This window comes from Oryzias melastigma, linkage group LG11 (genome assembly GCF_002922805.2).
Source record: "Oryzias melastigma strain HK-1 linkage group LG11, ASM292280v2, whole genome shotgun sequence".
Taxonomy (NCBI): domain Eukaryota; kingdom Metazoa; phylum Chordata; class Actinopteri; order Beloniformes; family Adrianichthyidae; genus Oryzias; species Oryzias melastigma.
In genome coordinates this window covers 2,484,101-2,498,275 of record NC_050522.1, presented here as the reverse complement: position 1 = coordinate 2,498,275, position 14,175 = coordinate 2,484,101, and the positions used below count along the sequence as shown (strand labels likewise).

Below are 14,175 nucleotides of genomic sequence, written 5' to 3'. Positions count from 1 at the left end.
AGTGTTAGAGAGGTAGAACATTTTATTGCCCAGACGACATCATGAGCCAAAATAATTGTTGATTACAAAGATGCTAAAGAAACAGAATGATAAATATAGGGAGCAGTCTGATCAGCCTCTTTAAATAATGAACCCTCGTGAAGTTCCTGGCTGAGCCGTACACTCCCATCAGGCTGTTGATGGGGTTTGAATGTCCATCACGTCAGGAACTCGTACACCTCAGCATCCAGCCGGGTGAACCCCAGGACCTCCAGGAGCCTGAGGAGGGCGCGTGTCAGACTCATGGTCACCATCTCCTTCCTGGAGCACAGAGCAGCTTAGCTTCAGGAGGCCGTCAGCCTCAGGAAGAAAACAAACATCTGAGCAGACTCTGACCTTAACGCCACTTCAAACTTGAGGCTTTCCCAAGTTGTCCTCCACCAGTGGAAGACCCACAGTCTGGGGAGAACCCCCAACTTCTCTGCCTGGATCCTCCCCCAGCCTCGAACCGCGCTGCAGACAAACAGAGGCGAAGTTAAACGTCTGTGGTTCTGCAGCACACAGACCTGGACCAGAACCCAGGACAAAGTTCTGCAGGCTACAACGCCTGCTCAGTCCACATTTAAAGATGATTTTGATGAAGATAACTTCTTTACCCTGATAATCTGCACTTCAATGAACCAGAAAACACAGCATGTTGGTTCATTTTATTTCAATTCTACTACTACTCAAAAAACTATGAACAGGTAACTGTCAAAACAGGATCTTTCTCTCCAGGAAGAACCATTGACTATATTAGAGCTGGACTGAGTGACTCCTCCCCCTGGCGTTCTAAACAGGAAGTAGCTGCTGGTTCTCAGAAGCCAAAATCCCAAAGAGAGAAATAAACCACTAATACTCATTATCTGTCAGAATAATTATGTTTCTAAAATCTTGATAATCCTCATTTTTTACGATATTTCCTTTATTGAAAGTTATTCAAGTTACAAACTGACCAACCAGATGCCTCAATAAAAGTATGTAGTCTCACTTCCAACGTTTGACAGATTTGGTGCAGCCTGGAGTCGGCTTCAGTCACACTGTTCCACCACATGGTTGAACTTCAACCAATCGAGGACTCAGATTTGGTGGTAACAAATGGATGACTGAAGTATGGTCCCTGAATTGACTGTATTTGGTTGGAGCTGGAAGTAAAGTCATTTTCTAAGGGTGATGACACTGACTCAGTCCTGACCTCTATATACAGCCAATGGAAGGACAGAAAATCCTCAAACACACAAATGAAAATCTACACTGGAGGTAGAACCGGGCCTCAGCTCCATCCAGCCGTACGTCCACCTCACCCACCTCTTGGCCATGACGAAGTAGCGGTCCACCGGAGCTCCCAGAGTGATGTTGATGCTGCGGACCGTGTTGATGTTCCTGAAGACCAGCAGCATGGGCCGCGGCATGGACTTCAGCACCTGCATGATGCTGTCGAAGCGGTTGATGGCCATGTGGCGCATGTAGGCCGTCTCCTCTCTGTTCAAGATGTTGGACAGGCCCAGCTGGTGCATGTTGATGGGCCGCTGCAGCAGCATCTCACAGAACAGGAAGTACTCTGCACAGAGCAGAAACCCTGCAGAGTCTCGGCTCACATTCAGGCTCTTCATGACAGTGGATAGACCTCCTCACCTGAGACTCCCAGGGCATGGGAGTGCTTCTTCATGGCTGCCTCGTTCCTTAGGACTATGGCCCGCCACAGTTTACACAGAGACTCTCTATCCCTGAGGTCAAAGGTCACAGAGGTCACAATCAGGGCTGCAACACGCACACCTGAAGGTGCTCGGCCATCTCACCGCTCCTGAAGGTATTCGTACAAGCCGTGGTCCAGAAGCACCAGCTCAGCTTTTTTGTCAGGACCACGTCTGACAAGAACTGCAGAAAGGAAGGAAGTGTTTCAGCACGGTGTGAACGAGCCAACGTGGTTCACACAAACGTCCTGATCAGTGACAGCAGACAAAGCTCACCATTTCCTGGATGAGGATCGGCGTGGATGAAACCCGTGTAGAATATCTGCTCTGCAAACGTCCGGATGAGTTTATCTGCAGTCTGAGAAACAAACATGAGGGTTTTGAAATGTTTTTAACGGCATGCTGGTTTGTAGAAGGACAAACTCACATCTTTCAAACTGATTCCTTGTTTCTTAATTTCTTCCACGTTGTTGATTTTGCAGCCGTTGCAAAACTCTGCCGTCAGGACTCTCTTTGAGGGAAAGAAAGTGATAGTGAGGTTCTCAAGGTAGATGTTTAAAAAGACCGGTAAAAATAGATATAGCTCACCTTACTGGTGTACTGCCAGAATACTTTTGGTACAACTACAAAGTGAAAGTGCTTCAGCTCCTCTGCACACCTCTCTGAGTTCCTGGCCTCATTCTCAAAGTCCAGCTCTTGAGCCAGCGTCTCCTTCAGGTCCTGCAGAGATGACAGCGAAGGCTTTACGGAGACATTCCTGACCTCAAACTGATGGAAAACTCTTTGAACTGACCTTCAGAACCCATCGGAAACCAAAACTCGGATGCATCAGTTTGATTATATCGAGAAGGATCTCCAGGGTTCGGATGTCTCCATCGAAACGGTCCCTGAGGTCGATGTACTGCACCTGTGGAGGTCACAATGCACGTTCAGTTACAAACATTTGGCCAGGAGTCAAGAGCAGGTCTCACCTTCACAGCAACAGGGGTCCCATCCCACAGCTCCGCCTTATGAACCTGAGCCAAGCTGGCTGCAGCGAGGGGCTTATGGTCAAACGTCTTAAAAAGCTGCTCTGGCGTTTTGTTGAAGTCCTCCTGGAAGAGAGCGTCCACCTGTTGCAGACAGAGTCCTGATTACCCTCCGGTTCCCTGTGTGAGCGGCTCTGCTGCCGATCGTCTCACCTCTTTGTATCTCCGGTTCAAGGCCTGGTCCTCCAGCACCTGCAGGGAGCGGATGTACTCGGGGGGGAGAAGGTGGTTGAAGGAGCACAGACCCTGGCCTAGTTTGACGTAAATCCCTCCGTTCCTTATGGCTCCTTCCACCATGCATTCTGCTGCCCTCTGGTGGCAGGCGGACATCTTGCTGAGGTAGATTGGGCTGTTCTAGCAGGGCGGGATAGACAGAACACATGACCGTCTGCCGTCATCTCCTTTAGATCAGATGAACTCTGCTGGGAGGTGCAGAGGTGAAGGATGCTGGTTTTGTGGTTAATATCAGCTACTATAATAACAATAAGAGGGCTGATGATAAAGTTTGAGTTCACCAGAACACTGGACTGGATCCATGTCATCGTGGTTGATGTGAACTCATGAACATGCAGGAACCAAAATGATGTTTATGTCTCAAAGAACAAACAGTTTAATAGCAACGGCTGAGTGAGCTGAAGATGGGGAAGAAATGATCCCTTTGAGCTGAGACATTAACTCCACCTCGGAGATGAAGACGTTTGTTAATTTTACTTTTAGAAGTTTGTATTCATGAATTAACTACTGAACACCCGAAATATCACATTTCTGCTCATGTTTTCTCACACAGGTAGATTAGTGACAAAGCTGGACTGTGATGTTTAAGACAAGGGGGCAGATAGGTGATGCCTCAGCCGCAGCAATGCAGAGAGGGGGGCGTGTTCACCATAAAAACTGAGTCATTTTCTAGGACAAAAAAAAGTTATCTCTGACTTGTGGGCGGAGCTGTTATCACAAAGTAAGCCCATCCCCACTCCCACCCATCTGTTTACACTCTCTCCCACTAGCTTACAGCCCCTCACACCCCCAACCTAACATTGCCAGTGCAACAAAAATGGTGAACAATATCATCTTATCCATCCGTACAGTTTAGATCCAGATTCCAGCTCAGAAGAGGAAAACAAAGGCGTTCATGGATCTATTTGTATGAGAGTGGTCTTTTTCAAACAGCATGTTTTCATCTGCTCCTGATTCAAAACAATTTGATTAAAAAACAAAACTCAGAAATGTTTTTTAAGCTTAATGTTCTTCTTCCATAATGAGAAAAATGCCATAAAAACATGTTGAAAAGCCAAAATACAAAAAGCATGAATCTGGATCCTGATAAATGAGGTGTCTGCTGCCAAACAAAGAGTTCTATAAGCCCTCATCCTCATCAAAACCACCGATTCAACCACAGGAACTCCAACTCCACATCAGAACATCAGGACAAAGTCGTTTACCTCTTCAACTCCACGCAGCTCCACATTTGTGGTCCACCAGTAATCCACAGAAATGAAGAATCCCACAGACAGAGACCTGAGGAGCACAGAGAAGTTCTGCACTTCATACGCTGACGTTTGAATGAAAGCAGCAGGAATTTGAAAGAAATATGTTTTTCATACAAACACTGATTGTTTCAGCAGTGAAATGTTTTTTAGAATCTCATTTTAAAAAAACATTTCATGATGTTCTATTGTTGAAGGAAACTGCTGCTTGGAATTTTTTAAAAATACCTCCAAATCTTAAAGGTCTTGGCTTTTGTCACCTTTGACCTCTTCTGACAGAAGGAACAGACTGATTTCAAAGTTACCAATCTGAGATCAAAAGTTTAACAAAGGGGAAAGGCTCAATAAGCTCATCAGACACCTCAACCTTGGCCTAAGACAAAACCACAGGGTCATCAAGATCAAATTCAAGTCATCCTAAAATCCCAACAGAATGTGGTTGGATTAGATATGATCAAAACCTGCAGAAACGACCGAATCCTTCAAACATGATCCTCTTCCTCCTCCTCTCTTTAGCGTCTGACATGGCATACCGGACACAAACGGCGCCCACAGAGAGAGCCGCCACGCTCTTCCACAGCATCCCTCTGCGCCTGCTCCCCCTGGAAGATACACAAACAGTCCCTGTTTTAGCAAAGCACGGTGCAGATAACAGATGCAATCACACAACGTTCATGTACTTGTTTTTGTACCTGACTGAGGAGAACGATCTGGATGTTTGGAGCCATGGTCCCGGAGGCGGACGTCTTCTCAACAGAGCCATGTGGTGCCGACATAACCTCATCTACAGAGGAGGAGAACCTCAGTCACATGACATCTTCACAGCAACAGTCATGAGATGCTGGATTAAACAGAATCTGTGAAGCAACACGCCATCCGTGCAACCAGAGTCCTGACTGAGAGGTTCTCTGCTCGGAGCTTCAGTCTGTTTTGAGTCAAAGCACAGCAGAACAGGGATGGGGGGGTCCATCTCCCATCAAGGCCAGACCTTGTTGTTTTTGTCTGCATCTGAGGGACAGAATGTCTCTGCTCCTGACACATTGATTTAGAGATAGAGATGTCAATGACCTGCAGGCTGACATGTGAAGACGGGCGGTGTTCCTCACATGGGAGGAGAACATCTCCGTTCTTCTAACAAACAGAGCTGTCCGTGAGAGAAACAACGCTCCTGTCAGCGGTTAGGCTTGGAACAGAGTGTGAGAAGAAAGGCGGGAACGCAGACAGATTTACAGTCTCAGAAACAGAATCCTCACTTGCTAGCATGACTGCTAATAACACTTAGCTGTTTCCAAAGTTCAGGAAAACCCACGGTATGTGCATTAAATGTGGATTATTTACCACTGCCGAGGCCTCCGCCGTCATTCTCCTTCAAGTAATAACTGCTCTGGGCAGTGGAGGAACTCCAGAACCCTCTATCTGCTCTGAGAAGTCCAGAGTCTGCGCCTCCACCTCCGGATGCTCCTAGCATAGTCTCTACGATTGACCAAAGAGTCTGAGAATGCGAGATGATGCCTTCCCATCCACTTCCGCTCTAGCAAAACGCTGTTTCATTAATTAAAATTTAACCTAATTCACTATGATATTGACTTATTAAGGTAATATTATATATTTTAATTTGACTAAATATAGATGAGTGCTGCACTTTGTGTGCGACATGTTTAGGAATATCTAATTTTGAAGGATTGCTTTTCCGAAAGCATTAATGCACCTATAACGACGAGAGGAATCATCTTATCACACCGGAAGTCTCTGTTCTAAACCGGCATGAGTAAGTGTCAAAGGTCATGCCCCCGGCCTGCTGATCATTGATTTCTTCTCTATTTTCCCGTTCTTATTCTTTATATTTTGACAAAACACGTTTCTCGAATTAGTAAATTGCAATGACATGACACATAAAAACTAATACGTAATCATTAAAATGTTCCTGCAGGTTTTTTTTAGTGTGTGTGGGAGTTGTATACATTAGTCATATATATTATCACATGATTATACAGTCTATGTTTGTGTTATGATCCTTGAATAACAGTCTTCCGTCAAACAGGAAGTTGTAAAAACTCAATGTCAAAGAGCCATGTCCATTTTAGGGAGAACATTTTGCATGTTTTCTTTTCACATTTTTTCCTTGAAATATTATTTAGTTTGGTCATTTTTAATAGATTCATACTATCAGTATTTTTGGGGAACATTTCTGTTTTAGGTTCAAGTTTTAAGGAACAATATTTCAGCTTTGTTTTCAAAATAAAAGCTGCACATTATTGACTCTTAATGTAACGGCGTGCGACTTGGTTGTGCTGTGCACATTATCAGGCCTTAAGCATTACACACGCACACAAGAGAGTAATGTTTGCACTAAGGTGCTTTTTTTACGTTTAGATAAGAAATCTGGAATTGTTATTTATCTTGGTGTTTTATTTTGAAACGTGGTGTGTTTTGGTTCTCGGCTGCGCACCGGAAGCCGTAGCTCGCCGTGTCAGTGTTGCGCTTTCACGGGCGGGAAGAGCGAACCGTGAAGGGTCCGGGGTTTGGTGGAAACCGCTGGAGCCTTTGCTCTCTGCGCATCGTTGATCCGCGGCGCACCCGTGGAGCTGCTGGGACCGGACCTCTGCGTACGTAGAACCGGTTTGGAGTGCGGGGCAGATGGAGGACCCTCCCGCGGGTTCTGGCGGCGCATCAGCGGAGGGCCCCGCGGCGCAGGTGGCGGATATGTGCTGGCCGACCGAAGCGCTTCCTTTGCGGCTGCTGGAGTGGAAAGTGAAGCCCGGGTCACTGGTGAACGTGGACTCTGTGATAGCGCTGTGCGCGGTCGTGCCCCGGGAGGAGGCGGAGGAGGGCGTCCGGCCATCGGAGAAGAAGGTGAAGTCGGACCGTGCAGGAGTGGTGAAGGAGCTCTGCTGCCAGCCCGGACACATCATTCCTCCGGGGTGAGTCTGCTGGAGGCGCTCGGGTCGGAGGGGACCCGCGTGGTGCTCTGATGGCACGCGGGACGTTTTTATGATTCGTCTGTTCTTTTAATCACGTTTCCCCGTTCAGACCGAAAGGCTAACATGCTAACCCCACGCTAGCATGTTAGCAGCGTAAAGACTCGACGTAAACAAACTGAACTTCAACAGACTTTCAAAATAAAAGCAAAGTCTTCTCAGCATCACACTTCATGGCAAATTTAAGCCATTGTAGCTGTGAAAGAGAAAACAAAAATACAGTGAAAGTAAACCGATTATCGTAATTTTATGGACTCTAGACTTTGTTCAATTTACATTTAAACAAAAAACATCCCCGTCTTTTATTTTGAAATGTCATCACCTTGACAGATGCATGATGTAAACGGACACTTTCCCCTCTGTTTTTCAGAAATGTTATTTTAAGCATATTAAATTTTTCTCCAAATTATCTTAATTTACATGTGTGGAGAGGTATGTATTTGTAAATATCTCGTTTATTATTATAAAAAAGTCGTGGCCTACTTGTGTCCACATAAATCTGGACTGAATGGATTCAGACTCAAAAAGCATTCAACTGCATCCCATAAACTCATATAGAGTTGATCTGTTACAGATCATTTTATTTTATTGTTATTAATGACCCGATGTCATCTCATTTCTAACTTGTATAATTTTGGCTAAATATATTTTTATGATGGGTAAAATATCGAAAATTGTTCAAGATTCAAGTTGATTTATTCTGGAATGATATATTGCTGCCTGCTTTTTTTTCATAGTATTGTTAAAAAGTTACATTTTGAAAATTTCGTTTTAGATTGTTAAATAAAAGCTCATCCTGTTCAGCCTGTGACCTAAGGTGTGTTTTTTGATTTTGCCCCCCTTTTCTTCATCTGTATCTCATTCTAAACTTTTGTGGGGATCTATGTGGGTTTTTACTGAAACCTGTTCCAAAAAGCTGTTTGAACCGGAACATGTCTACACCAATAATTCATTTCAAATCTATGTACTACAAATGTCTAACACTTAACTATACATTCCAGCTGAACATCTTCGGAACTCATTGAACAGTTTTCGGTCACGGGTTCCACATGAACATGACCAGAGAATTTCATATTTTATTTCCACTAATCTTTGTTTGTTTTCAGGGGTGTGATTGCCAGAATCGAAGAATGCAGCCATCCCATAGTCATGAAGGGTTTATGCGCCGAATGTGGCCAGGATCTGACCCAGTAAGTATACACTGCCTTCTGTTTTTCTTACAGTAACATTTTAGAAATGCTGTCAGGTTTAGTTTGTGTAGAGTATTATTCCTTTAGACGCCTTTAGGGGGCACCAGAGAGCTGGCACACAGATTCTGTTAGAAACTCATTTTTTCCTTTCAACTTAATGAGTCAACGTGTTATTTCATGTTGTCAATTGAGTTTTTTAATAAATCTTTTAGCAATACACTTCATTATTTTTTACAATTTAGATTAATGTATTTACGCTCACTTTATTTGCATTTGATTGTTAAATATGACTAATTTGAGAGATTTTAGGTTTCTTATCTGCTGCTGTCACTTTTACTTTTCCGCGTCACTTTCATCTCTCACTTGTAAAGTTCTGTTTGTATTGAATTGAGTTGGGTTAGATTGGACTTTTGGTAAATCTGCTCACTTAGCATTATGCTCCGTCGGCGTAGACGCTGAGATGATGGATCTGAAACAGACAGCAGGCTTCCTCTGACAGTCCGAGGACCTGAGCAGTGAACATGCTGTGTTTTCTCTCTCCTCTCAGGCTTCAGGGGACAAACGGGAACCAGCAGACCCCCATCTCCACAGCAACCGTCTCCATGGTGCACAGTGTCCCTGAACTGATGGTCAGCTCTGAGGTGAGTCACGATGGAAGCTGTCTGTGCCTCAGACTGAGTTCATATTCAAGATGAAGCTCTCAGTCTGAGTTTAAACACGTTTTCCTGCTTTGGTTTTTCTACAAATGAACATTTGAAAAAAGAGGAGAGAGTTTACCCATAACCCCTCACGCTCAGCTCCTCCGGTGGGTTTCTCCTTTGTTTGGCAGCAAGCCGAGCAGCTGGGCAGAGAGGACCAGCAGAGGCTGCATCGGAACAGGAAGCTGGTCCTCATGGTGGATCTGGACCAGACGCTCATCCACACCACAGAGCAGCACTGCCAGCAGATGTCCAACAAGGTACTGCTCAAGGCAAACTTGGGTTCTGAATCCCCTGCATAGTGGGTTCTAAACAGTTCTGGACTGTCAGAACAAAAACGCTGCGTTTGCTCTGGAGGAAAAGGAGCCATCTGATCTCTTCACCCTACATCCCATCAGGCCTTGCAGGAGAGGACCTTTTCCCCTATCAGGACGCTGTTGATGTTTTCACTAACCTTCTGCAGGAGGCTTAGTGTGAATTAAGCATAGCATAAACATAAATCTTTCATTTTCAGGACGTATTTGAGAAAACAGTTGATGCTCTCAGAGCGCTTCACCACTGAGGACTTCCTCAGAGGACATCCAGTCAAACCTCAGACCAGACTAATAATCTGACCGCGTCTTTTCTTTACTCTCTGGATTTAAGTCCCCTGTTTCAGTTCAAATATCACGTGTTGGTTCTCTCTGGACTCATCTGTGTGGAAATGGGCTCAGTTGTTGTTCAGACTGTAAACTGACAGTTTGTTTGTAAGAAAATGGTTCCCTGATTTCAGATTAGACTTTGAGTTCATCCAGATCATTCTCTGTTTTTGGATCTGGAAAAACAGGAAGATGGAAAAAGGAAACAGTACTTAAGTTAATATGGTCGTTGTTTTTTTGTTTTTTTTTCTATAACCTAAATGTTCGGCTGATGAGAAAGATTAGTTTGATCTCTTTTTGTGTGTTTGTTTCAGGGCATTTTCCACTTCCAGCTGGGCCGGGGGGAGCCGATGCTGCACACCCGCCTGCGGCCCCACTGCAAGGAATTCTTGGAAAAAACGGCCAAACTCTACGAGCTGCATGTCTTCACGTTCGGGAGCCGCCTCTATGCACACACTATTGCTGGTAAAGAGAAGTTTTGCAGAGCTGTGCCCTCATGAATGCAGGATGTGTGCTGCTGTAGCTCCTGCATGCGTCCACTAGATGGAGCCGTCCGCTCGTCTCTGACTGCAGTCGGAGGTTTAAGACAAATGATTGAAGTTTTTAAAGTTCCATCTGACTTTAACTGCACTTTCCTCCTCATAAACATTTCACTGCTTTATGGCTTTTAGAGACGTGGAAGGCTGTGAGTTTCTGTGGAATCTTCTTGGTATTCATGCGGCACTCTTTCATTTTACCATTTATAATGAGAACAGCTTTGTTCTGCACTGCTCTGCCTCCACATGATGAATGTTTCATGCATTTGAATTGGATTTTTGCCCTAGCTGATGCAGAGCGTCCGTACGTTTCAGAGCAGCTTTTATTGACAGATTTCTGCACAAAGCATGACAACAAAAACCTCATGACACACCAGTTTCTTGAGCAGAAAAACAACACAGCTCCAGGGTTTGCTTTATAAAACATCTCAAGGTAGAGCTTTAAAAACACGTCTCTTTTCTTCTTTTTTTAGGTTTTCTGGATCCAGAAAAGAAGCTTTTCTCCCACAGAATTCTTTCCAGAGACGAATGCATCGATCCATTCTCCAAGACGGGAAACCTTAGGTAGGAATGTCCTGACCGCTGCTGCCAGCTCTGTTTAGTTTCTTATGTTACAGCAGAACGAAAGGCTTGATTGTGATTATCAGAGGCAGACTGAAGCGACTGATCATGTGACCTCCATAAGCCTGTGTCACAGCTTGCCCTTACTGGTCTGCAAAAAATGATCAAACCTGTATGGTGGTCCACACGAAATATCAAGGTGGTAAAGCGCTCGGTTATCCTGTAGATCACATGTGTCAAAGTCAAGGCCCGAGGGCCGGATCCGGCCCTCCAGATATTTTATTTTATGTAGTTTAGCTAACATTTCAGCTACATGTTAGATGTTTTGGTTAACCTAAGTTTTTTTTAGGCTAATTTGGCATTTAGCTAATATTTTAGCTGGCTATCAGCTTAAGCGTTTTCAGCTCCAGTATTCTTAGCTATCAATTTCAGCGTTTTTAGCTTTCAATTTCTGCATCTTCAGATTTCAGCATCTTCAGCAGTCAAATTCACTCTGACAGTGAGATCAAAGGAAAGTAATGAAAAGGAGGAGTTTGCATCTAAAATGTAAACTGGGAGGTAAACAAATCCAGAACTCTTTCTAACCCGATGACGACCACTGACCAGAACTGAGAATCATCATTTAGACTGGAAGGAAAAAGATGGAAGAACACCATCCCAGCTTTAAAGCATGGTGGTGGTAGCACCAGGATGTGGTGCCCTAGAACGGTCTGCATTTAGTCATTGGGCTTATTGAAGTCTGTGATGTTCACTCGTCTCTGGGAGGATGGGATCCTTGTCAGCATTTCCTCACAGTCAGAGTGGGGGTAGATGTTTGAAGATCTGCACTCCTGACTGTTTCTGGGGGCCCTGTGTTTGCAGGTACCTCTTCCCCTGTGGGGACTCCATGGTCTGCATCATCGATGACCGCGAAGATGTTTGGAAGTTTGCACCCAACCTCATCACTGTGAAAAAGTACGTCTACTTCCAGGGCGCCGGAGACATCAACGCCCCCCCGGGGTCCCGGGAAGCACTGGCGGCCAGGAAAGGTAGTCGTGCACGTTAACACAGCAGTGATGAAGGTGGCTCGATCTTAACTGGATAGCTCTGATATTCATCACCATTTCTGCTGCACCACTAATGTCGTGGGGTGTGTGAGGGGGTGTAAGCTACTAAGACAGCAGGTAAACAGATGGATGATGGGATGTAGGAGCGGGCTTACTCTGTGCTTGAAGATCCGCCCACAACTCAAAAGGGACATTTTGATGAACTCCTGTTGCTCTGCAGAAACTATGTCCTAGAAAAGGATGCAGAATTTCTTTATTTTGGGTAAAACTGTGTCATCCTAATTAAAGACCACAGGGAACATGGATCCAAGAGAGGAGAAGTAGAAAAACCTTGAACGTAAATCACGATGACAGTCAAAATGTTTTACTCCTTTAGTAAATGTGGACTCTGTCTTCATACAAAGTCTGGGTCACTTGGAAAAGTGGAAGTTGTTTTTATGGGACTTTGCTGCGCTCCTCTTCCCGCCCTCGCCTCCTCCGATGATTTCCTCTCCAATGCCTTCAGGGAACAAAGCACACAACAAGCAAACTTCCTTCCCCTCAAATGCGTATTTTTGACAGCCTGGCAGTTTTATTTCACGCTCCAGCAGAGTCGCCCGCTCTGGAGCGCCTGTGATCCCACAGGAATATCCTCCTCCTGAAGTGTTTGCTGAAAGGCGCCAAGGCAGCAGCAGTGGGGGTGTTTCCTCTGTCCCGCTGCTGGCGGGGCCATTATTACCCAGCAGGTTAGGGAGTTCATGTACCCATAACATTAGGGCTATCGAGGCTCCACGTTCTCTTATTCCACGGATGAAATGTTTTTTCAGCCTCAGGGTTCACGGCTGCAAGTCGTTTCTGCAGAATTTCTCTTTCAGGAATGAGGTTTATTTTCCCGGTAATTTAAATGCTATCAGCATGTTGGGGGTGTGGGGGGGGTGGGGGTATGCTGCGATGTGTTGGTGCTGACGGTTTTTATTTTCCAAGATCTCTGCGGCTGTCACCTGGAGCTGCTCAAAGCTTCAGAAATGATCCTCTTTTAGTGATTGGGCTGCACTGTGAGCAGACCGGTGCCAGACCCCCCCATGAGAATATCCATATGTCGGTTATCGTACTCTTTTGGGGCGGTGTTTTGTAGAAACTGAGCCATGTTCAGCATTAGGTTGTGTAATGATACAAGAACACCTGAAGGAACCTGAACAGAGGATGAAGACTCCACCCTCTAAAACCAAAGATCAGGCCTGACCAGAGCACTTCCTGTTTGTTCTCTCCTTTCTGCTGGGGATTCCCCTGGTTTAGTTCAGACCCCTCTCTTCGTTTTGGTGTTTTTTTTAATTTAGATTGGAATTGGACCCTGATTTTTACGAGCGGTCTGCAACCTGCAGCTCCAGAGCCATATCTGCCTCTCCTGTCCTCCATTGTGGATCTCTGGTTAAAGAAAAACACAAAGCGTTTAGTTTCAAAAGGTAACTGTAAAGTAAAGTAGAAAAAAAAGTAAAATAACTCTGCAGGCCTCCAAAGCACAGCAGCCATAGTGGTTTGATAATTGAGAACTAAACAAATTTCAGGTTTAAAGTGTTAAAAAGGGTTAAAAAGTTAGTTATTTAGCTCTCTTTTAATTTTAGATAGTTACAGTTATGAATTTCTGGTTAATAAGCACCACAAATATTAAAACATTTTCATTGCTGACATCACACTACCTTCCTGGTTTGATCCATCGAGATGATCCTATGTGACACAGGAAATCTTTTATTTTGAAAGGAAGTCTTGTGAACCTCTGTTAAAAGTTAGAAACTGTTTCATATTCAGGGGAAAACAAATCTATTTTCTCTTAAAGTTTGTTTTCTTTATGCCAAAAATAATAGTTTATTTATATTTCTCATAAAATAACAATAACATAAAGGTGTTGTACAACACACAAGGTGGTTGTGGTCGACCAAATGGTTCTTTAAGTGTTGAAGGTTGCAGACTCCTGCTTTATACGTTGACGTATAAGTGACTCCATGTTGAAGCGCCTCAGCTTCCTTCAGTTCATCTTCATGTTTCACTTAATTTTAGCAGGGCTCTAGAGAGCGACACATTTGACATGCCACTGGATTTTTTGCCTAAAAAAGTCCTGGTGGTTCCAATGCACCCATGGCCATGTATTCGTGACAAAGTCCTAGAGATGTACTTGTGACGGGGGCAAAGCCAGCTGTTTGTGAAAGGGGGCGAAGCCACGATCTTTTAAAAGGGGGCACACAGTCTGCCAACTGACCCCAACATATCCCCTTCCTCATACAAACATGCAATAGGGTGAAGGGGAGGGTGTCTGTATTGCAGTGCGCT

General features: G+C 44.6%; 2 protein-coding genes across 3 annotated transcripts in view; one reads left to right on the top strand and one right to left on the bottom strand.

Moving 5' to 3' along the window:
* Positions 1 to 2: 2 nt before the first annotated feature.
* Positions 3 to 5,721, bottom strand: adck5 (aarF domain containing kinase 5). 2 transcript variants are annotated; one of them, XM_024257871.2, is made up of 15 exons: positions 5,563 to 5,721; positions 4,917 to 5,008; positions 4,686 to 4,826; positions 4,180 to 4,255; positions 2,894 to 3,094; positions 2,684 to 2,824; positions 2,506 to 2,619; positions 2,301 to 2,432; positions 2,140 to 2,223; positions 1,989 to 2,070; positions 1,818 to 1,896; positions 1,654 to 1,745; positions 1,327 to 1,579; positions 376 to 492; positions 3 to 300 (listed from the first exon to the last, which is right to left on the bottom strand). In XM_024257871.2, the coding sequence occupies exons 1-15, from the start codon at positions 5,584 to 5,586 to the stop codon at positions 198 to 200; spliced, it is 1,731 nt and encodes a 576-aa protein (XP_024113639.1). In that variant the 5' UTR covers positions 5,587 to 5,721; the 3' UTR covers positions 3 to 197. The 2 variants fall into 2 exon arrangements, with proteins under 2 accessions (XP_024113639.1, XP_024113640.1); XM_024257872.2 differs by lacking the exon at positions 5,563 to 5,721 and having other exon boundaries at positions 2,894 to 3,089.
* A 955-nt stretch (positions 5,722 to 6,676) lies between these two features.
* Positions 6,677 to 14,175, top strand: part of ctdp1 (CTD (carboxy-terminal domain, RNA polymerase II, polypeptide A) phosphatase, subunit 1) — a gene marked incomplete in the record, with an annotated part of 47,618 nt that continues 40,119 nt past the window's right edge. Inside the window, 7 exon segments of the mRNA XM_024257911.2 lie at positions 6,677 to 7,145; positions 8,309 to 8,392; positions 8,940 to 9,033; positions 9,222 to 9,350; positions 10,043 to 10,193; positions 10,738 to 10,828; positions 11,687 to 11,853. Coding sequence (XP_024113679.1) covers positions 6,862 to 7,145; positions 8,309 to 8,392; positions 8,940 to 9,033; positions 9,222 to 9,350; positions 10,043 to 10,193; positions 10,738 to 10,828; positions 11,687 to 11,853 — 1,000 coding nt within the window.